This window comes from Chiloscyllium plagiosum, unplaced genomic scaffold, assembly GCF_037043375.1.
Source record: "Chiloscyllium plagiosum isolate Xiang-an unplaced genomic scaffold, Cpla_swu_hap1 HiC_scaffold_10, whole genome shotgun sequence".
NCBI lineage: Eukaryota > Metazoa > Chordata > Chondrichthyes > Orectolobiformes > Hemiscylliidae > Chiloscyllium > Chiloscyllium plagiosum.
In genome coordinates, this window is record NW_028270148.1 from 109793943 (window position 1) to 109817466 (window position 23524).

The 23524-nt window shown below is 38.8% G+C and overlaps 1 protein-coding gene across 9 annotated transcripts in view; it reads right to left on the reverse strand.

The window, feature by feature from the left end:
• Positions 1–23524, reverse strand: part of pak5 (p21 protein (Cdc42/Rac)-activated kinase 5) — a 212078-nt gene that overhangs the window by 48537 nt on the left and 140017 nt on the right. For 8 of the 9 annotated variants that reach the window (XM_043696601.2, XM_043696600.2, XM_043696597.2 and 5 more), the window contains one exon: positions 241–1047. The exons of the other annotated variant lie outside the window; for it this stretch is intronic. In XM_043696601.2, the coding sequence (XP_043552536.1) occupies positions 241–1047 (807 nt within the window). The remainder of the gene's footprint in view (positions 1–240; positions 1048–23524) is intronic. 9 annotated transcript variants of the gene reach the window in all.

The following is a 23524-nucleotide window of genomic DNA, read 5'->3' on the forward strand; positions in this document are numbered from 1 at the left end:
TGTGTTTTCCTTGTAGAATAGGTGAAGCCATTAAGACCACATGCCTTTAGAAAAAAGCATTAGTTCTAAAATTCGAAGAGATCAATTATATTTGCAATAACTAATAAAAGTAGTGAGTGTGTTAAATTGCAACTAGGGAGAATGACGATCCAAATAAATCAAACCACACAGTGCCAAACAGTGATGGAATGCAGAAGTGAATACAAGTGTTGAAGGTTTGAATATGAAAGTGACATTTACCTTCGGAATGCATGATACAGCCGTCGACTCAGACAGCCTGGGATATGTGTATGAACTATATGCATGTCCAGTGGGATGTGTTGACTTAAATGCACTGGCAGCATATGGCACACTTGGTTCCTGCAGTCCAGATCCTGATTTTGATCTCTGTCTCATAGTTGGTTGAGGACTTGTCTGTATGACATAAGATGACTTTGGTCGTTTGTCCAAATCTTCCCTTTGGTGTTCTGGATCCCAATCTTTCTCTTTGTATTCCAATTTTTCCCTGGGAATTTCTCTTTGTGCAGTTCTAGAAGGTGTACTTTGTAGGTGTCTCCTGTGAATTGGTGGGGAGCTTTGAGCTCTTGGGGAGTCCCTGTTTGCCACAATGTGGTCTGTTGACCTAATTTTTGACACCAAATATGCATAATAGTCTGGTGGCAATCTACCAAGATCTGCCTTGTGTACACTGTCTTCTAAGTAATATGTTTCTACAGACCGAACTTTGTTAGAATCCTGGCCATTTTGTTGAGCAGCTTTGATATATCTGTGGTGTCTGTCCCATTCTTCTGTATGATTGCTCTGTTCTTTGCATTTCCCTGTTGTAAAATCTTTTGAAGATTCAATATCATGTGACTGTCTGAGATAATAATGGCCGTAGCCATTTTCTTCTGGACTGCACAGGCTATGGTTGGAACTTTTCTGTGGTGGAGCAGGAGGACTCTCCCGACGTAGAGAGTTTGAGCGAGTCACAGAAATATCATTGAACTCCTCCAATAGGCCATTTAAAGAGGTGTCTTTCCATGCTCTGTTTCCTCTGACTATAGTCTGTAACAAAAAATAAACCAGTTATTATTGACAGAGGATAAATCGTGCTTGATTTCAGAATATGATAGTCAGTGCTTTAATGTATTCTGCTGTTTAGAACAATCTTTATGCTTCTCTAAGAAAAAAGGTTTGTAAATAATTAAAATTGCTCTCCCCATATTATTTTAAAATGTGGCACCTGCTGATCCATCTGTGTTGCATGATCTGGCTGTTTTATCCACCTACTCCTTCCCATTTGGTCTCAAATATTTCACTAAGAACTGCCAATACAGTGGTAAATGAGACTCAATTCTGATCAATCAGGATGGGGGTTGAGTAAAGGGCAAACATGGAAGATCAGGAACTCACTGGATGTAATGTTTTTTTAAAAAGAAGTGTAGTGATGGACCTCTCTCCAAACTGACATTGTTCTTTTCTCCCTTTGGTCCCTGAAATCTGGTCTAGAACTAAAAACCGCAAATGCTGAAAATGTGAAGTAAAAAAAAACAAAATTTCTGGAAATAAATAACACATCAGACATCAGCTCCTGCAGTGTATTTCTAGCATTTTCTGTTCCTATATAATATCCCATCTGTCAAAAATTTTCTGTAGGATCATATGAGTGAAACATTCAAAATAATCTTGAAGGTAATTCAATTACTGAATAATTTTTGCTAGGTAATTTTTTAAATGTTAAGAAATAAATCTCTTCAGTTATTCATCCTTCTTAATTTCAATTTTTAGATTACTCCTTATTACAGTAGAAAATGACCAAATTAGAATTACATGGGAAGAATACCACACCCCTCGCCAGATTATACTGAAACCAACCAACCATTCGCAGCTTAAAATGTCAAATTTCAATATGAGGGCAGCACTAATTTTTCTTAATACCATTTGCAATTAAGAAAATTTTTACAAAGTGCTATATTCACTAGACATAGAAATGTACACAAACTTATTTTTGGCTCAATTTGTCAACAAGAATTAAGTGCCCATTAGCCATTCTTCAAATGTAAATGCAGAGCACACATGAATCAGTTTCTAAAACAGCCCTGTAAAACAACGGAATGCGTTTCATTTAAGACTTCTATTGCACATTTACTTGATCCTTGCACTCTGTCCAGGGTTTTCAAATTCATGTTACTGCATAAAATTTTGTGATTAGAATGCTGTAGTAATAGCCCTTTGTATCTTGTCTTCAAAAGATACAAATGCCTTGACCCAAGTTAGGAGAAAGGCTGTCGAGATGATCTGCTGGTCAGGCAGTGTCCAAGGAGCAGGAGAATCGATGTTCCGGGCATGAGCCCTTCTTCAGGAATGAGGAGAGTGTGCCAAGCAGGCTAAGATATGCAATATTTCCAACGCCCCTCCCCCAAGTCCCTCCTCCCTACCTTTTATCTTAGCCTGCTTGGCACACTCTCCTCATTCCTGAAGAAGGGCTCATTCCCGAAATGTCGATTCTCCTGCTCCTTGGATGCTGCCTCACCTGCTGCGCTTTTCCAGCAACACATTTTCAGCTCTGATCTCCAGCATGTGCAGTCCTCACTTTCTCCTGTTGAGATGGTCTGTCCTAACAAGAGTTTCACTTCTCTATTCTTTCACAGAATATGGGCATCGTTGGCAAGGTTGCATTTGTTGCTATCTTAAATTAACTTTGAACTGAGTGGCTTGTTAAGCTATTTCAGACAGAAATTAAAAATCAGCCACATTGCTGTCTATCTGGAATCACATGCAGGCAAGACCATGTGAGGATGCCAGAATTCCTTCCCTAATGGCCATTAGTGAACCAGATGGACTGCAGTTACATGTTGTTAATTAAAACAGCTTGTAATTCATGATTTTGACAAACTGAAATTTCACCATCTAGCATGGTGGAATTCAAGCTCTAGTCCCCAAAACATCGGCCTGGACCTCTGGAGTTACTAGATGGATGGAGGTGGGTATAAAGGTGATAGGTCGGAAAGAAGGGTGGAGCGGACATGTGGGAAGGAAGATTAGCAGGTAGGACAGGTCATGAGGATGGTGCTGAGTAGGAAGGTTGGAACTGGGGTAAGGTGGGGGGAGGGGAAATGAGGAAACTAGTGAAGTCCACATTGATGCCCTGGGTTTGAAGTGTTCCGAGGCAGAAGATAAGGCGTTCTTCCTCCAGGCGTCGGGTGGTGAGGGAGTGGCGATGGAGGCGGTCCAGGACCTGCATGACCTCGGCAGAGTGGGAGGGGGAGTTGAAATGTTCGGCCACAGGGCGATGGGATTGATTGGTGCGGGTGTCCTGGAGATGTTCCCTAAAGCGCTCTGCCAATCTTCCTTCCCACCTATCCACTCCACGCTCCTCTCCAACCTATCACCTTTATCCCTCACTCCATCCACCTATATTGCACTCTTAGCTACCATCTCCCCAGCCCCACCTCCCTCCCATTTATCTCTCCATCACAAAGGCTCCCAACCTCATTCCTGATGAAGGGCTCCTGCATGAAACGTCTATTTTCCTGCTCCTCGGATGCTACCTGACCTGCGATGCTTTTCCAGCATCACTCTAATCTACTCTGACTCCAGCATCTGCAGTCCTCACTTTCGCCTCTGAGTTACTAGTCCAGTGACAATACCATAATACCACTGCCTCCTCAAAACATGGTTGACTTCAACAAACAATCCTCAACTGGCAATTTACCATTGCAAGTTTGATGATAGAATCAGTATGCTGAGGTTGGTCTGTTGCAATTCATTTCCTTTGAAATGTTGTTAACATTGTATAAGGTAGGATTATACTTAAACTACATCAATAAAGATAATGGATATAGTCATTCTGCGTAGCACTGGTAATAGATAGCACATTTTAAGAATGTCACATGTCAAATTTGTATGATTACAGAGTTATATTTATCACCTAAAATCAGATATAAAATATGGTTCTTTTGGGGAAAGCACTCCACTTTAACAGAGAAGATTCTTTATGAATGACCCAAAAATCTATATTCATTCAGAAGTTTTGTAGATACATATTACACATTAAATGCATACAATATGGAAACAGGCCATTTGGCCCAAAAAGTCCACAATGACCCTACGGAGAATATCCCACCCAGACTCATATGTTTAAGATATGCATAAAAACAGCCTGCAGCTTTAAAAGAAACTAATCCTTTCTCATTAGCTAAAATTCCAATTGTATTGCATGATCATCTGACAAGATTCCAGCAAAAAGAAATTGAATAAAAAGTTACAATTTCAACCAATCAGGCTATCAATTTAATTCCCAAATCATGCTGATTTGTGATCCAGTGAAGTATGCAGCCATATAGGTAAAATTGACAATATCAAGAAAAACATAAAACTAAAGTGATTTGAAAGTAGCCAAATTCTGGGTCACAGGCACAAAACAAGCATTACAAGAAAGCACGAGAGGGGTTTAGTTTTCAACATGGAAAATAATACCGAGACCCCATGACAATCAAGTGAGAATGAATTTTTTTAATCGATCCCAAGAATTCTAAACTATTGCTGACAAATTGTGCAGGAGGTACTGTTTTTAACAGTATTGGTATGGACTCTCAATTCCCAGACAGCACCATTCAAACCTGCACAAGAAGTCACACTAAAAATGATGATCATGGTCAGAAGCAAGACTACCCCTGTGTAATACTATGGGAGATTCGCTAGTATGTAAAAATAAAAATACTACTGATGTCAGTGTAGAAGTTGACCTTTCCAACCTTAAAAAATTCCTCCAAAAATGAATCTCAACTTATTCGCAGAGTCTAAGACTGTCAATTTATTGCTGGTATTGTATGGCTGGTTGTCATTTTGAGATGTTATCTGCTTCCAACAGAATAAATGGCCATGTCTTAACTGCCACACATCTGTTCAATGCAGCCTGCATCACCAGTTCCATTCTTTTCGTCCAGTGATAAAATAGCAGCAATTAAATCATGCATGTGTGTGGAGAAAAATTGAGGCTAATTATTAACAAGCATGGCATTTCATGATTGAAAACAATGGCGTGAGATTATCCATTTATATGCTGCAATTTATGGCACAGTTCCATTATTTTCCTTCTTTGTGTGTCAGGTTTGTAACAGATCCTACAAACAACAGTGAGAAAATGATCAGATAATCTGTCTTAATTACAATTTTACGTCTAAACTCAAGCCACGCCTCAGGGAGAGGACCCCAGCTCCTGTTCAAAGAGTGGCAGATTTCTTATCCATTGGAAAGGTCAAGCAGACACTCTGCTTATCATCTGATGTGAAAGGCACACCTCAGAGGAGTGGCTCTTCTTTAGTGCATTAGACAGGCTAAGAATGAAGCTGGGAAATGAGAAAACCAAGAGAAATGAGCAAAGCTTTTCTGAGTTGCAGCTGAGGGTTACTGGAAGGATGAGAACAAAGTTAGAAAAACACTTGGCTGTCATGCAAATAATGCTGAAAACAATGCTGCTGTGCATGGTATTGATCTAGGGATATGAAAACGGTGTTGTGTGATTTTTAACTACTAAGTTATAGTCCAACAGGTTTATTTGGAAGCACTAGCTTTCGGAGTGCTGCTTCTTCATCAGGTGGTTGTGATCAGCACAATCACCTGATGAAGGAGCACCGCTCCAAAAGCTAGTGCTTCCAAATAAACCTGTTGGACTATAACCTGCTGTTGTGTGATTTTTAATTTTGTACACCACAGTCCAACACTGGTGTCTTCAAATCATGAAAACAGTAGCGACATTCTCCCAATTTAAAAAAAAATTTCACCATCATTTTAAACTAAGCTGAGCAAAACCACCACAATGGAAAATATCTCTTTAGTTTTACTTAATGAGTTTCAATCACAATTTAATTAATTTTAATGGGTTTGTATTATTCTCTCAATGTGTTGTTATTGATTTCAGATACAATTTAATTGCAACATCCAATGTTGCTTGCCAAAGCAGTTTCAGCTTCTTCTGTTTTTCATTACTAATTTATAAACTGAATGCTGAACTGTAGTGCAGTGAATTAGAATACTGTCCTCTTGTCTTTTAATGCCCAAGTTCAGATAATGCCAAGAAAACAGTTTCTTTCTAGAAGTTCTTGTGCACTTTAAGAAAAACAGCTTCCATGAAAGCATTTGTACCCAAAATGAACTGTTGGTGATTTAAGCGATATGTGCTAGTCAATCCACAAGTTAAAACATAAAAATGAATACATTTTTGCAAAGGAGATAAAAAGGATCCATTGTCAAAACATGAGAATGTGGTTACAATCTAGGTCTCATTCCATTTGTGGGCAAGCGAATAGAATGACCAACATCTCATTCCTCTGGAAGAGGCTCTTGTGGTGCAGTGGTAGTGTCCCTATCCCTGAATCAAGGTGTCTCGGTTCAAATCTCATCTGCTCTAGAGGTATGTAATAACATCTCTGAATAAAATGATTTGAAAAGAAAACACAATTCCTCTGTTCCTTCTAGTATCTTCAGAGTATTTTTTTTTCTGTCAATCCTTTTACGTTTTTTGTCAGTGTATACTTGTTTGCCTCGATTTTTCTCAAAACCCATATCACTGCGAATAAAGGAATCTGTTTCAGCAGATCCCTCTTTTCAGTTACAGATAATCAACATTCTGGATACTTGAAACAGCTTGAACAGGGTGTCAAAGCTTCACACAGTCAGTGAAAAATCCAAAACACAGCTTAATGTTCAATTTCTTAATTATGCAGGTGTAACATGTTAAACAAGATTAAGTGAAGAAATAAATGTATCAGGCTAGTTGATAGAAATGATAGCAGGAATTCTGCTTCTCTCCAATGGGAAAAACTATTAAATAAGTACAGAAGAAAACCTGATAATATGACAGCAATAGGGAATGGGAGTGAATAAGGTTTTAAAAAAGCAATTTTTCATGTTACATATTTCAAATTCACTTAACATGTTATGTTATAATGACATAACCATGGTGTTGAAGCAATAAATCTAATGTATGCCCAATATCTCAGCAGCATTACATTTAGGAAATTTATTCTCAGCTTTGTATTAAAGAAGATGAAGACAAAACAGCAATCTACAGAAGTGCTGAATTCTCTGGACTAACTACAATTTAAAATTAAATGCTAACTTATCAAATAAAAAAGACTTGGCAGATTATGTTGACTGATGAACAACTGAGTGTATTCTCACCAGATAGTCTTCATCTTTAGACAAAATATTATTTTCTAATGCATCACTTATTTTTGAATACTATTTTTGCAGTGTAAACAATTTCATATTTTACATTTAAGATTTCTCTTTAGCCTCAAGAAATGTAACCTGTCTTTTTTATCCTACGTTCAAAAGCACACAATAATTTTACTGGCAAATATTGATAAATCACTTAGATACAGCTTTATCTGGAAATCATTTATGCAACAGAAATAAAAGACAGCTCACCAGTTTGTTAATCCAGCATTTATGCATTTATGCTTGGAGTCTTTACAACTAGCCACTTGAGTACAGATAATGCTGTGACAGCCTCAACTTTGCATAATTAACCTTTAACCTCAATAGAGTGACCAATGTTGATATCTCCATTTCATTATACAGATACATGCTTTATCTCAAAAAAGAAGTATCCGCATAAAGCACGTTAAACTGACATGAAATTTAAGGGCAAAGGGATGATTCTAATCGGCAAATATTATCCAGTTTTAAATATAAGTGTTTCACAATGTCATCCCATATATATGAATTAAAGTCAAATGTTTTCAAGTGCTTGCCCTTCCATTTTATTGCTTTTGGAACTGGCTTTGGAGGTATTTCTCGATTTCAGTGACAGCAGCCATTTTTCATGAAGGTTTTGGTGCAGTCTGTTCTTTGATGATAAGCAATGGAAAAATAATTTTTGGTTCCAGAAAGCCTTGTTTCCCCGAGGCAGCAAAGCAAGGCACAGACGAACCAAATTAACATGATGAATAGTAGCATGTATAAGTAATAATGTCTTTCACTTATTGGCTTGCACAAGTTCAACCACTCAATGCAGACAGTTACACGATGGTAATTCTAAATTAGCACACAATTGTTTCCAGCTCTCATTTTCAACACTTCCTTCATTTAGATTGTGAAACATGTAAGGTGCGAATTTTAAACATTTACATGAAGTATTAGGATTCTTTTTATCATTAGTTGATGAAAAATCTGTAAGCATTTATTTTAATTGAACTAAAATCATACCTTATCAAAAAAGACCAGAAAGGCTATGTTAGTGGCCCATATGAAAATGAATTGCTATGTAACATAATTTTCCATTTTGTCATCTCGTTAAAATTTCAAACATGGTTGGAACAATTGGTCTTTTTGTGTCCCATGTATCCTATGTGGTTTACATATTTTCACATGTTTTGTAGCCATTGAAATGGAGCAGAATTGTAAGATGCAAACTTCTGGGTCCAGAAGTGAGAAGTGAGCTAGATAAGATGGAATGGTAGTAGATCGTAGGACCGCCACTTTTCTGGCTTTGCCCAAATTAAGGTTTACACAGTAATGCCAAAACTCTGTCATTTTATACCATCAGGAAATGATGTTCTTAGGTATTAAATGAACAATTGCAGAAGGCCTCTGACTGCGATTATTTCAGAAAGAAACAGTTGATCCACCAGTGTATGGCATTTTGGGTTCGGGGGGGGGGGGGGGGGTGGACAGGAAATGGGGGTGTGGGGGAGAAGAAAGAGAGAGGGAGTGGGGGGGTGGGGAAGGGGAGAGGGGAAGAGAGAAAGAGCAATAGCTGGTGGTTGAATCTTTTATTGAATGAATGAGCATCTAGATTTGAAGCTAGATTATCTGGACCAGGCGGCACGGCAGTTGACTGGTAAGCACTGCTGCCTCACAGCATTAGGGAGCCAGGTTTGATTCCAGGCTTGGGTGACTGCCTGTGGATGTTGCATGTTCTCCCTGTGTCTGCATGGGTATCTGTTGGGAACTCTGGTTTCCTCCCACTATCCAAAGATTTCTTTAACATACTTCGTTAGCAACCGACTTTAGACGTTATGACGGTTGACTGGAAATGGCGATATTGAAATAAGGAGTATAGGAAATGAGCCTTAACTCAAACAGAGACACCTAGGGGTGCAGGTACACATTCTTTGACAGTGCCGTCACAGGTAAACAGGCTGGTACAAAAGAATCTGTCATGCATGCCTTTGTTGGTCAGAGCATTGAGTACAGGAGTCGAGATGTCATGTTACAGCTGTATAAGACATTGATGAGGTGTTACGACACGGGGTAAACCCCTCTAATTTAAAACCCAGAACAGATTTATCCCATGCAGTAATCCAAGAAAATTAGAGAGGCCAAGCACTATTTAAAGTAAAAATTAACAACTTTATTTCTTAAAGTATAACAGAGAATAATTAACTAGCAACTACTTATCTTACCCTTCTACAACATTAGTTCGATAAAACTCCCAATTAGAGATTTACAAAGCAAAACTCCTTATCTCAAAACCAGGCAGCTTTCAGTTTTCTCTGTATTCCGGTCGTCATTTCTTTTTGGGGATTCTGTTTCATAGGTTACCTATCTATGAAGCTACCTTGTAAGAGAGCTATTTTATCAGTTAGTCTTTACATGCTGGTAGCTTGGCAGTTCTCCTCTCAACTGTTCAATTTTCCCCAGTCTTATACCCCATAAGCATCGGATTGTGTCACTGGCTCTTAAGATGACCAATATACTAAATTCAAACTGGATTGGAGTTTGGTATTTTTTGGGGTATAATTTAAATTCATTGGCCTAATTTGAATCTATTTTGTCGTTTCCAGGCAACCAACTACCCTAGCTACCCCAGTAGCTGGAGCACATGTTACATTGTATTTTTTCTCAGAACAATTGGTGCTGTTAGATAGTTTTTGCAAGCATTCAACTCTTAAAGGTACAGTACACCATATCTTCATAACAAAGGCAATATTTGGAATACTGCATACAATTCTAGTCACCCTGTGGTAGGAAGGATGTTATTAAACTGGAAATGGTGCAAAACAATATTGACAAGGATGTTAGAGACTGGAAGGTTTGAGTTACAAGAGAGACTAGGACTTATCACACTGGAGCATAGGAAGCTGAGGGGTGAACTTTGAGGTTTATAAAATCATGAGGGGCATAGGTAAGGTGAAAAGCAAAGGTCTTTTTTCCAGGGTAAGGGAGCCCAAAACTAGTGGGCATAGGTTTAAGGTGAAAGGGAAAGATTTAAAACAGATTTGGGGGGTAACTTTCGACACAGACAGTGGTGTGTTTATGGAACGAGCTGCCAGAGGAAGTGGTAGAGGCAAGTACAATTACAATATTTAAAAGATGTTTGGACAAGTACATGGATAGGAAGGTTTAGAGCGATATGGGCCAAACACAGGTAAACGGGACTAGTTCAATTTATGTAATCTGGATGGCATGGAGAAATTCGGCCGAAGGGCCTGTTCTGTACTGTATGAGTCTACATTCAGGTTAGGTGGATTGGCCATTTTATATTATCCACAGTGTCCAGGGATCTGTAGGACAGGTAGATTAGCCATGCAGGATAATGGGGATAAGATAGGGAGCTAGGTCTGGGTAGAATGCTCTTTGGAGAGTCAGTGCAGACTCGATGGACCGAATGGCCTCTTGAAGCACAATAGAGATTCTATGGTATTCTGTTATAAAGCTATGGTACTGCAATGCACCATATGAATGATGCACAGAAAATCTGGGCCACTGGTCTGACCTATCATCACACCTGCTTTTATTTTTAAGCAGGTATTTATTATTTCTTCCAATGAAAGTGAAAGTTGCCATAATCCCAGAGGTACACCGGCCTGTTCTCACATTTGAGAGAGACATATGATGGTGAGCTTAACCAGAGGGTCACCACACCTCAGGCATCAGGCGAGGCAGAGAAGGCAGGGCATTCATGGTGACCTCAGCCAGTACGGAAATTGAACCAGTGCTGCTGAACCCAGATGCCACTTTGCATTACAAGCCAGCTATCTGGCCAACTGAACGAACCAGTTCCCAATTTCTTCCTTTGATCTTTGTGACGTTCACCTTCTAAATTGTGGTGGTGACTGTTGGCAAGATGCATATGAAAAATAGAGCAAAAATAAGTAAAAGGACAAAAACCACCAGAACCTTAGGTAATGAAAGATAACCATAAGAGATTATAAGATATACTACAGGAAAGATTATTTTATAAAAATAATAACATCTTCAAAAGTACACTCTCAAAATAGCTGACTGCTACTTTTCTCCAGTACCCTTTTAAATAGGTTTTTACATATGGCAAAACAAACCAGAGAATAGTACATCTGAGAAATTTAAGTGAGTCTGAATAACTTCTGGTGCCATACTGAGAGCACTGGATGAAATATGTTGGTCACCTGGATTAAGCTGAGATATAAAATTCCTAACTCCACCTGTAACGGCACTCCTAATCAAGAGGAATCCCATCATGTTGGGCTCCCATGGCTGAATCTTCAATCTTCAATCCTACTCACCTACGCAACTGACGTGAGAATCATCAGGCCCCATTCATATCTCCATCATACTCCTAACACTCATCTGTCAAGACGAAAACCATGATCATAGGAGATATTTTATGAGATAAATTTAAATGTTAAATTGATCAACTTCTTGTTGTAAGGGAAACAAAGAGGTTTGCATTTACGTAATATCCCTCACAGATTCAGGGCACCTCAAACTGCTTTACTACCAACAGATTAGCTTGTAAAGTGCAGCCCCTGTCAGGTTGGGAAATTAGATATTCAAATTATATATGACAATCCTTTACAGAACAGCAGAATAAATGAATACATAGAATGGACGATATTTAATGCAAACAATATTCGCCTCATCTGCCAGCTAGAGAGCCAATGAGACCCCAACATCACTTCCTCTGAGGAAGGGCAGAAGTTATTAATTGCCTTCAGGACATTAATTTCTACTTAATATGGAGGTGTTGGTTGAAGAGGAATGAAGGTCAAATTAATAATTTACATTTATATAATGTCTTTAATATATTAAAAGTCCCAATTGCATTTAGTAAATGGAAATAGAAAGGAACAGATGGCATGAAGTGAACAATTTAAGAAACGGCTGAAGACCTAGGCAGATAGATGGGCTACGGAGAAGATTTTAAAGATGAGAGAAAAATAGAAAGGAGCGAGATCTTCATGGTACCAGTAGAATCTGGAAGATGCTGAGCCATGGGGTTATACGGTGATTGAAGACAATTCTACTGCTGATGGCTCAGTGCCTAATTTGAGTTGCTAAATCTGTTGGACATCTATCGCATTGAGTACAATGATAGTGGCGCTTAACATAAAGAAAGGTATCCTCAATGTAAAGATGGACTTCTCCACAACGAATGTTTGATTATCTCCCCTGTTAATCCCAGCAGCCACAGGAAGAGGCCCTTAAGTGGTCATTAATTACTACCACATCACCAAATCCAGAATTGCCCGTTTTCCAGTGGGGTCTATCAAAATCGCTCTTTAAAAAAAAAACACCATATTGTAGACATTTCATTAATTCTTTATCTTCAGACCTGCTGCCAACCTGATTTTCCCATTCCACCTTATTAAGTCTCCCACAATTATTGTAACAGTCCATTTCTTGCATGCCTTTTCTATCTCCTGATTTATTTTCTTCCCCACATGCTGACTACAGCTGAGGCCTGTAAACAACTCCCATCAGGATCTTTTTCCTTTTGCAGTTTCTCAACTCCAACCATGCAGATTCTACACCTTCTGATTGTATGTCACTTCTTACTATCCATTTAATTTCATTTCTTAACAAGGAAAACCCACACCCTCTGCCCATCTGCCTGTGCTTTTGATAAGACGTGTAACCTTGAGTATTTAGTTCCTAGCCCTAATCCTCTTGCAGCCATGTCTCTATGGTAACTGCAGCATCGTACCTGACAATTTCAATTACACTTCAACCTTGATTACTTTGTTTCATACAGTGCATGCATTTAAGTACAACACCCTGATTCCCATGTTGACTGTGCTGCCCGCCCCCCACCCCCTCATTGTTATCCACTTCTCTATTGTATCTGAAATCAGACTCTTGACCCTTACTATACTGTCTGTCCTACTACTTCTTTTGGAAACTTTAATAGCCTCTGCCGGGCCCTCCCTCCCCACTTTTTCCCTGCAACTGAAACAAATCCCCCATCCCTGCCTGCTCCCCAACTATTTAGTGAAAGCCTATGTCAGTAAACAGAAAGCCAGGAAAGGGTTCAGCAAATATCAGCAGCAGTGGCATGCTGGTTAACTACTTCATCTGCCTCCACCCCCAATCTGGAGGGTCCAAATATCATGCCCATTGGCTGTGGAACTAGAGAAGGACAAGTGTCAGGGGAAGCAGGAAGGACAAATACTTGCACAGCAGTTGGATGAAATCAATCTTACAGACTAGAAATCCTTTCCCATTTGCCAAAGAAAAATAACATTCTAATTACATTTGGGTAAGGAAGTTTCTTGTGAATTCTCTATTGCTTTTTTATTTATGGCTCTAGTTCATGTATACTAGGAGATGGACGCATCTCTATTGCTATCTTATCAAGTTTTTTCATAATCAAAAATACTTCCATCAGGTAATTGCCTGATTTTTGCTAAAGAAGAAATCCAGCTTGTTCAATCTTTCCTGCTAGTTTATAACTTTGGTTTTGATATGGTTATATCACTTTCATCTTCTCCAATGTCTCTAAGTTTGTAATAATGAGGTGTTTACAATTGTACAGTGACTATGTTCTAACCAAATAGAAGTTTGACATTAACCACTCAAGTTTTCAATTCAATCCCTACATATGAACATATTAATTAGGATCTGGAGTAAAGCATTTTGGCTCTCAAGCTTGCTCTACTACTGGATAAAATCATGGTTGATCGGATTGTAGTCAACTCAACTTTCCTGCCTACTCCAATATATCTTTGGAGTCTCTTCTTCATCAAGAATTTATATATCTCTTCTTTAAAAATATTCAATAACTGTGTCTGCAGCTCTCCAGAAGAAAGGTCTACAGATTGATGAACTCACCCACCCCACCAAGAGAAAAAAAAATCAACTTTTAAAAAGGAGAGCCCCTTGTTTTTTACTCTCTTATAAGTGTCGGTATCTCCCACAAGGAGAAACATATTTTCAGGGTTTCCCCGTGAAGTCGCTTCAGTATATTTCAACAAGGTTACCTCTCATTCTTCTAAATTCCAATGCATACAGGCCAAATTGTCAAACTTTTCCTCATAAGATAAAGCCCTCATCTGGGAATTAATCAAGCGATTCTCCTCTTAACTGCTTTAAATGCAATTCTGTCCTTTCTTACACAATGCAACCAAAACTATTCACAGTACTCTAAATGGTGTCTAGATCCTTCTAGAAATGGACCTGGTGCTTTTTTTTTAAACTAATGGTCTTATTAACTTATCTCGGTGTTGTATATCTACTGCACATCTTTCTACCCCATTTAAAAACATTCTAAGGAATATGTCTTTTTATTCTTGGTGGTAAGATGTACAATCTCATACTCATCTATACTGAAGTTGATGTGTTAATTACAGCCTTATTCTTCTATGATTATATGAAGATTATTAATGTCTGAGTTATCCCAAGTTAAACATGATAACCAGATTAGATGCACACTAAATATCGTCTTGCTTTTCTTGTACTAGTCCAATTGGACATCTTACATTCCAATAACTTTGTTTTTATGCTTCAACTATAAATCACCACATCCATGCTGCACTGGAACATCAGCTGCATTTGTGTATTCAAGATTTCTGACTGAGAAATGAGAACACTGGCAACTAAACCAAGCTAATGCTTTTATACATGATAAAATACATAATTAATGGAATTATTTAATCTGATACAATACCATAATTGAAGACTTGAAGTAATGGAATAACTCTGATACAGCTACACACCAGTTGTAAAGTTTATTGGGACGGTAAAGGTTTGCGTGCTTTTACACTTGAGGCATAAGTTGGGTAAACATCTTCAAGAGCTTAAAATAAATAAAGCAATAGTTTCACTTTCTATTATAAAATAAGCTGCCAGAGAGACCTGCTGTCATTGATTCATTCAATATATTCACGAAGGCAACTGTCTGATTTCCAAATCAACAGCAGACTGCTATGAGCATGTTTAGGTAGCCTAATGGTAATATGACACCTGTCAGCTCTGTACACTGATTTAAAGAGAACAATGGAAATGTCAAAATGGCCATTTCTTATTTCAACAGTTACGTTTTTTTGAGATTAATATTTCATTTAAAAAACTAGCCTCATACATATATTTATAATTCTGTGCACTGATTTACAGAGCATTGTGTAAATTCTCATCAAATGAAATCTGAATGTTGCCAATTTATTTCAAATGGAATTGCCAGTTTAAGATTTTTAAAATTTATTCACAGATTTTCTTTTATTCACACGTGGGATGTGGGTGTTGCTGGCTGGCCTGCATCCATTCCCCCTTCCCTAGTTGCCTTTGAGATGGTGGTATTGAGCTGCCTTCTTAAATGGCTGCAGTTCATCTGCTGTAGGTTGACTCACAATGCCAAGAGAGGGAATTCCAGGATTTTGATCCAGGGACAGCAAAGGATCAGCTTTCTGGATTAACCAGGTCATTAAAACAACTCATATACTCGACAGTTTTCTTAGAGTTCTCTGTCTAAAGACAGGTCTGGCTCTCAGAGCCATGAGGGTAGGGCAAGGAAGCAGCCAATCAGGAACAGGGAGCAAACCCTGTAGTTTGCACCAATCTGATCCACACTGGCTGGAGCTATGAATAAAGATGGTAGCGACTCAAATTTATTTCCAAGACTTGGCTGATCAGGAATCTCTCCTGCTCCTTATACCTGTAATTGGCATGTGTTGGAAGGACTTAAGTTGAGGAATCAGTGGACAGGTTATCTCAAATTTAGCAAAGCATGAGGAAACTTGATTGAAGGAGAAGATTCTGAGAGGTCTTGAAAGGGTGGATGTGGAAAGATAGTTCCTCTTCTAGATCACAAAGTAGTTAAACAGAAAGTAGATAGATTATTGAAATGTCAGAGGATTAATAGTTTAGTTGCCACAGAGGAGAAACTGAGGTCTGGGGCAGATCAGGCATAAGTGTGTTGATTAGTGTTAAAAGCTACAGGAGCTGAATGGTTTAGTCCTGCACCTATTTCTTATGCCGTTGTGACAGAATCTAGAATAGAGGCTGCTGTTTAAAAATAATGGGTCGCCTATTTCATACAGAGCGAAACATAATTTTTTTTTCCAAAAGGGTTGAGTGTTTTTACTTCCACTGCCTTTTGAGTTCCAGAGTCCTTGAATACTTTCAAGGCAGTGGTAGATAGATTGATTCTTGATAGACAAGTAGATGAAATGTTATTTAGGGGAGACAGCCACATGGAGTAATCAGATCAGTTATTCTTTTATTGAAAGGCAGAGCAGGTTTGAGAGACAGATTAGGCCTTACTGTTGTCCTCATTTGTATATTTGTTCGAAATTACTTTGCCTGCATTATGAATACACCTTCCTTGACCAATCAACATATTTTTCCATAGATAAGCTTCCAGTTCATCAAAGGAGACTAGATATCAAAGGAACAAAGATCTGATTTCCATATCATCAAAACATCAACCAGGTGTTCAAATCGATCTGCCTTCAAGTGCATTGTGTGTGTTTTCTTTTGCAAAGTTAATGTAACTACATAAATTCACACAGGGGCTTACCATAAAACAATAAGAATTTGATTGTAAATCAAAAGCAATCAGAAAAATGTACAAAATATGGCAATTAATAACATTTTAATAAATGTACAGTGGTTGATATCCTTCCAATATATAAAAGCACAAAATGATAGTCAATTTCCATTTGTGAAATAGCACTGAGCATTATTGCCAACCTGTTTGATTGCTCATTGCAAGTTCCAGAAGAATAGAGTAATCCAGTTTATAAAAGATTGTTAAAAAGTTGCAAATACATTAGTGCTTTATATTCTTTGTGGCAACAATTATTTTCAAATTTACATTTGAATAAATCTATGTGATTGAAGTCTGAGCCATGTTGCATTTAGTTCGAATGGTAATTGATACATGAAGCTTATTTCATTCTAAGTGCGGATTGTCAATATTGATTTCTTACTCAAGGGAGATATTCAAATAGGCAGAATTGTATAATATAAATGCAAAGACTGTTGGGAGAAGTCATTAATGCATAATTAAACAAACAGGACTACAAAGAGAAAACAGCTGAATCTATCAGTTAAGACCTGTGTACCTTGGAGAATGGTCAACAATATTTAACATTATAACTGAAGGCTTTTAGTATTGTGGATGGCTTTCACACAATGTAATCATCTAATTTTTAAAAATAATCTGTACTACTCCACAATATATAATCCACTCAACAATGGTATACTTTGGTACATCAATACGTTGCAACATCAGTATCACTTTTGAATTTAAGATATAGATTTACCAGTAAGAATACATTTGTAAATAAAAGACAATTACTCAAAAGTGTGATGTTGCCGAGTGAGGTGGTGAGTATTCATTCTTACAATGTTAGCACTGGCAGCAAGGCTAACATAGATTGCTAAGCTGCAGATATAGTTGGATGCAACACAAGGGTTTGCTAAACTACTCTACAGAGTAGTAAAGAGTCAACTACATTGGTAAGGGATCAATGAACCAATTGAACTTGTAATATAATCACCTTCATGGTCACTTTTACTGATTCAAATCCTCAGTACTTCTGATACCATATTGATGCTGAGGTGATTATGTGCATGTATGTGTCTAAGTTTGTCTGTGTGCATACATATGAACATGTATGCAAAGGTCTCATGCGGTTTAGACAATAGGTGCAGGAGTAGACCATTCTGCCCTTCGAGCCTGCACCACCATTCATTATGATCATGGCTGATCATCCTCAATCAGTATCCTATTCCTGCCTTATCTCCATAACCCTTGATTCCACTATCCTTGAGAGCTCTATCCAACTCTTTCTTAAATGAATCCAGAGACTGGGCCTCCACTGCCTTCTGGGGCAGAGCATTCCACACACCCACCACTCTCTGGGTGAAGAAGTTTCTCCTCATCTTTGTCCTAAATGGCCTACCCTTTATTTTTAAGCTGTGTCCTCTGGTTCGGGACTCACCCATCAGTGGAAACATGTTTCCTGCCTCCAGAATGTCTAACCCTTTAATAATCTTATACGTCTCAATCAGATCCCCTCTCAGTCTTCTAAACTCAAGGGTATACAAGCCCAGTCACTCCAATCTTTCAACATAAGATAGTCCCACCATTCCAGGAATTGACCTTGTGAACCTACGGCACACTCCCTCAATAGCCAGAATGTCTTTCCTCAAATTTGGAGAGCAGAACTGCACACAATATTCTAGGTGTGGTCTCACCAGGGCCCTGTACAGCTGCAGAAGAACCTCTTTGCTTCTATACTCAATCCGTCTTGTTATGAAGGCCAGCATGCTATTAGCTTTCTTCACTACCTGCTGTACCTGCATGCCTGTTTAAAGCATAGCACTGTTACTATTGAAGTTTACAACAAATTATGAGCAACTAAATATACCAAGACTATGTACCAATAGGTTGGTAGTCCATTCACCTCAAATCACAAGGTTTTGGTCTCATATCAGATTGATTATAAAAATCAAGGCCGACACTAAGTGCCATACTAAGGGACTGCTTCACTGACAGCCTTTTGAATTAGGTATTAAATCAACAGAAAGAGACCCGATTTTGAAACGAGGTGTTAAACTAAGGTCCCACTGAATGTTTGGGTGAATGTAAAACATTCCATGGCACTATTTTGAAGAAGAGGGGACCTACATTTGATATCCTGGCTAATGTTTATCTCTCAATTATCACGACAAAGAAAAAACAGAGCATTTGGGCATTATCACAATGTTGCTGTGATAGTTTGCTGAGAAATTAGCTGCACGTTTCTTAGAACAGAACAGCAACTACACGTTTAAAACCTTCTTAATGGATTGTAAAGCACTTTGAAAATTCCAGTGGGTGTGAAAAACACAATACAAAATGTAACAAAATTTATTTTCAGGACAAATTTATAACTCTTCCTTCACAATCTTAGATGTTACCTATTCAGAAAAAAACTGAATTCAGCCAAAGTGTCTTAATTGCATAATATACCACAGACTAGCAGGGAATGAGTCTGAAAAATATTTGCTGGTTCAGTCAGTGTTTAGTAGAACAAGCTATAACTTCACACTATTTAGTGGGGATGGCCTACAAAGATAATCATCGACTACACTTGTTTCTACAATTGAGTTTCAGCTCCAATCTGATATTAGTTAGAGGCGATTACGTGTACAATGAAGATTTTATTTTAAATCAACCTGTTTGGACACATAATGGCATATGTCTGGGGTAGGTATGATTTGAATCCAGACCTCCTTGCTCAGAAATAGGGATGGTACCACAACACGACAAGAGCCCCTTTAAATGTATAATGAATTGTACATTAACCAAGTGTGAGCATCTGCTTTATATAGATTAGATTACATTACATTACAGTGTGGAAACAGGCCCTTCGGCCCAACAAGTCCACACCGACCCACCGAAGCGCAACCCACCCATACCCCTACATTTACATTTTACCCCTTACCTAACACTACAGGCAATTTAGTATGGCCAATTCACCTGACCTGCACATCTTTGGACTGTGGGAGGAAACCAGAGCACCCATGCTCTAAATGGTGACTTTGTAAGTGTCTATAACAGTTTTTCTTATTCACAGGCTGAGAGCGGCACTGGCAAGTCCAGTGTTTAATGCTTCTTGCTAACTGTCCTTGAGAAAGCCCAACTGGGTGTCGTGATGGGCCATTTCAGAAGGCAGTCAACTGCACTGTTGGGTGACTGGAGTCAAACTGAGGCCTAACTGGGTAAGGACAGCATTCGTGGATAAAAATCCTCTGGTTTCATAGTTATCATTACAGATGCTAACTTTTTATGCTAGTTTTACTGAACTTAATTTAAATTCCAAAGCTGGTTACTAAGGGATTTGACAGGATAGATATGGAGAGGTTGTTTCTCCTTAAGGAACAAACCTGGACTAGAGGGCATAGCTCAGAATAAGGGTCAGAATCATAGAAATGTACAGCACGGAAACAGACCTTTGGTTCAATCTGTCCATGCCAACTGATTGCATCAAGATTTTCTAAGTGTCCTGCTGCACCCTCCTGGTAAAAGATTCCAGATTTTTTCCTCCATGATCAATGTTACGCCAACTGGCCTCCACGTTCTAACTTTCTGTCTCCTGTCCTTGAATAGATGGAGACAGAATGCATTGTTTCCCAATCTGATATCTTTGCAGAATCTAGGGAATTTTGGTAAATTAAATCCAATGCATGTACTATTTCATCAGCCACTCCCTTTAAAATCCTAGGATGAAGTTCACTGGATCCTGGGAACTTGTTAGCTTTCAGTTCTCAATTTTCTCAGTACCTTTTCCATAGTGAATATAATTGTTTCAAACCTAATTTCTGGACATGGATCCGGAGGTCCCTATGGATGGGATGATGCAGAGGAAGTATGTCCATTTCCTGCAGGGCTGGCAGAGGAAGGAACACCAGCATTGCCACCATGGTTGGAGACTTCTGTTTGGGTCTGTGCAATCTCAGCTTTTTGAAGGAATGCCTAGCAATGTAGAAAGGTCAATGAACTTCACCATTCCACCAGAGTAAGTGTCATCATCTTCTTTCTGCCATCACTCTCACACACCATCAATGCTTGTGTGCACACTTCCCACCAGTACTCACGCTCCACCACTTTGACTGAGGCACGCAACATCTTCCCTCATCCCCCTCTCAATTCCCACAAGATGGTGTATCACTGTGTTCTTTCTGCTCACTCACTAGGGACACCTCGCAGGGGATTTGGGGGGGAATGCATGATGTGCTAAAGGGAAAGACAAGGCAAGGCATAAATATTGTGAGCATTCATACGGGCATTAAGTGAATGAGTGCTAAGAAAGCATCTTTCAGATGCTTGAACTGGATGACTATCGCTGCAAGCAAAGTATTCCTGCCGCAGCATTGCAATGAAAGCTGCTAGTGGACTTTGAGCTGCAACATTATAGTGCAGACATTAAGTGTAAGTGTGTTGGAGATGTGCCATGATGCCCCAAAGAGACTGGCATGTATTGGATGCCAACATCCATGGATGCAGGTTGCATACACCTGCTACTCATAGATCATGCCCTGTGCTGTTAATGCCACCATGTCCACGTTTGAGATCCAGATGAGCAAGCAGGGGGTTGAACTCATCAGGTAACCTCCATCCCAGCCCAGTTTCATGCTGGGAGTTCTCAGCATCTAGTTTCCATCCTGTCAATGGTAGAATTAGAGACTGCATATTAATAAGACAAGATTATTAAAGATGACAAAGACTGACAATCCCCATTAAAGCCTTCTCGCTGCTCACTACTGAGAATCTCATCTTGAAGTCTGAAACTCAGTTGGAAAATGTGACTTGTTGCTCCCAACATAGATTGTTAATAACATCATTGTTACTTGATGTTTAGGAGAATTGTAAATTTAAACAGTAGTTTCTTAGGTCAACAATCATTTGGCAGCTAAAGCAGAGAGATCAACATGAACACTGCTGAATATTTGGAGCTTTGACTCTTTCACTCTCAGGCACTAATAGATCTCGCACTCATTTATTTAAACATAGGCATTTATAATTCTCAATCTCATATGCAGCCCAATGAAATGAATTTTCCCTTGTGGTGGTGAGTTTGTTAAATATATTGCAAGATGTCAGTTTACCAAACACTTATTATTCCATTTTTTTCTGCTTCACTCAATCCTATTTCTTTACTTTTTCAGCTACACCTTGTCGTGTTTTGAGATTCCTGCCTTTCAGATTGGAATGATTTAAGTTTCAAGTAAAATACAGTTTGTAATTTAAGTCAAATTTGAAGTTTTAATATTTTCATGCACAATGTAACACAACCTTTATTTCTCTTAGAAATAATTTTAGTATTAAAACGGCAAGCACTTTAATTGATTTGCTTGGAAAGGATGGACATACTTTTGAAACTTTGTTCTTCACCAAGTCAAGATAGGCTGAAAATAAATGAAAATAGTGCTGCTTTGGAATGTTGAAATCTCTGCTTTAGCTGCAGATTCTTTGAGGGTTGAGGTTGTGCTCAAGAAGGTAATGCCCTTTACAATTTGCAGCCCTGCTGACTGACAAAAAGGTTGGAAGATGAACCTGTGAAGGTACATTGGTACCTTCACATTGGTGGTTACCTTGGCAGTCCAGAGACAAGGAATTGTGGCCAAGAGACAGGAGCTTAAATCCTGAAGAGTTTAAGTACAATAAATAAAATACATTTGGAAAAAAAAACAGTATCAGTACTTAATGGCAAACTTTAAACTACATGATCATTTACTTAATGCCCTTTAGGAAGGAAAAAATATAAGATCAGGAGTGGATAAAATGGCCCCTTAAACCTGTCGACAGTTCAATACGGTCATGTCTGATTAATGGCTTCAATGTTATTTACCCACCCACTTCCTATAATCCTGGGTTCCCTGTCAACTAAAAATCCATCGATCTCAACTGTAACTATATTTAACTATACAGTATTCACAGATTCTTGGTTACAGATTTTATTTATCTAAATGAGTCTTAAATAATTGTTTCCTTATCCTGAGGCTGTACCCCATATTCTAAATTCCCCAGCTAGGAGGAAACAGCCATCTACCCATTCAAGGCTTTTCTGAATCTCATATGTTTCAATCAGATCAACACACATTTTTGTAATCTCTGGATATTTTAGGCCCAAATTATTCAGCCTTCCTTAATACAACAGCCATTAATTGATTTGTAATTTGTTAGGAATAGAGAGAGAAAAAGAGGGAGAGTGAGAGTGAAAAATCTGATTTGGCGAGTAATAGATAAGATCGAGTAATCTGTTCCTCGTTTATTGCTTGTAGTTGGCAAGGTTCACAAGGGCAGGAACTCGGCCACATGGAATGCCAGTCCTACAATATGTGCAAAATCACTGGAAGTGTCCATGGTGACGACGTATGTAGGACATCTGTTCAGCTGCAGTTTCTGATTAACTGCATGGAGTGGCTGGAGGTACGGATGGGCTCACTTTGGAACATACATGACGCTGAAGGGGTCGGAAATAGCACGATAAGCAAACTTGTGACACCAGAAGGAAGGGCTACAGAGATAGAAAACAAGTGTTGGGTGACCACCAATAAGACTAGTAAGCATAGGCAGGCAGTCCAGGAATCCCCTGTCACCATCCCACTCTCAAATAGAACTATCATGTTGGATTCTGTTGAAGGTGGTGTGAATGGCTTTCAGAGGAAAGCAGCAACAGCTAAGCTTGTGGCATCACAGTTGGGTCAGCTTCACAGCAGGGGAGGAAAACAACTGGGGGAGATTTAATGATAAGGAACTCGATTGTAAGGGGAACAGAAAGCCGGTTCTGTGACCACAAATTAGACTCTTAAATGGTATGTTGCCTCCTGGTTCCAGGGTCAG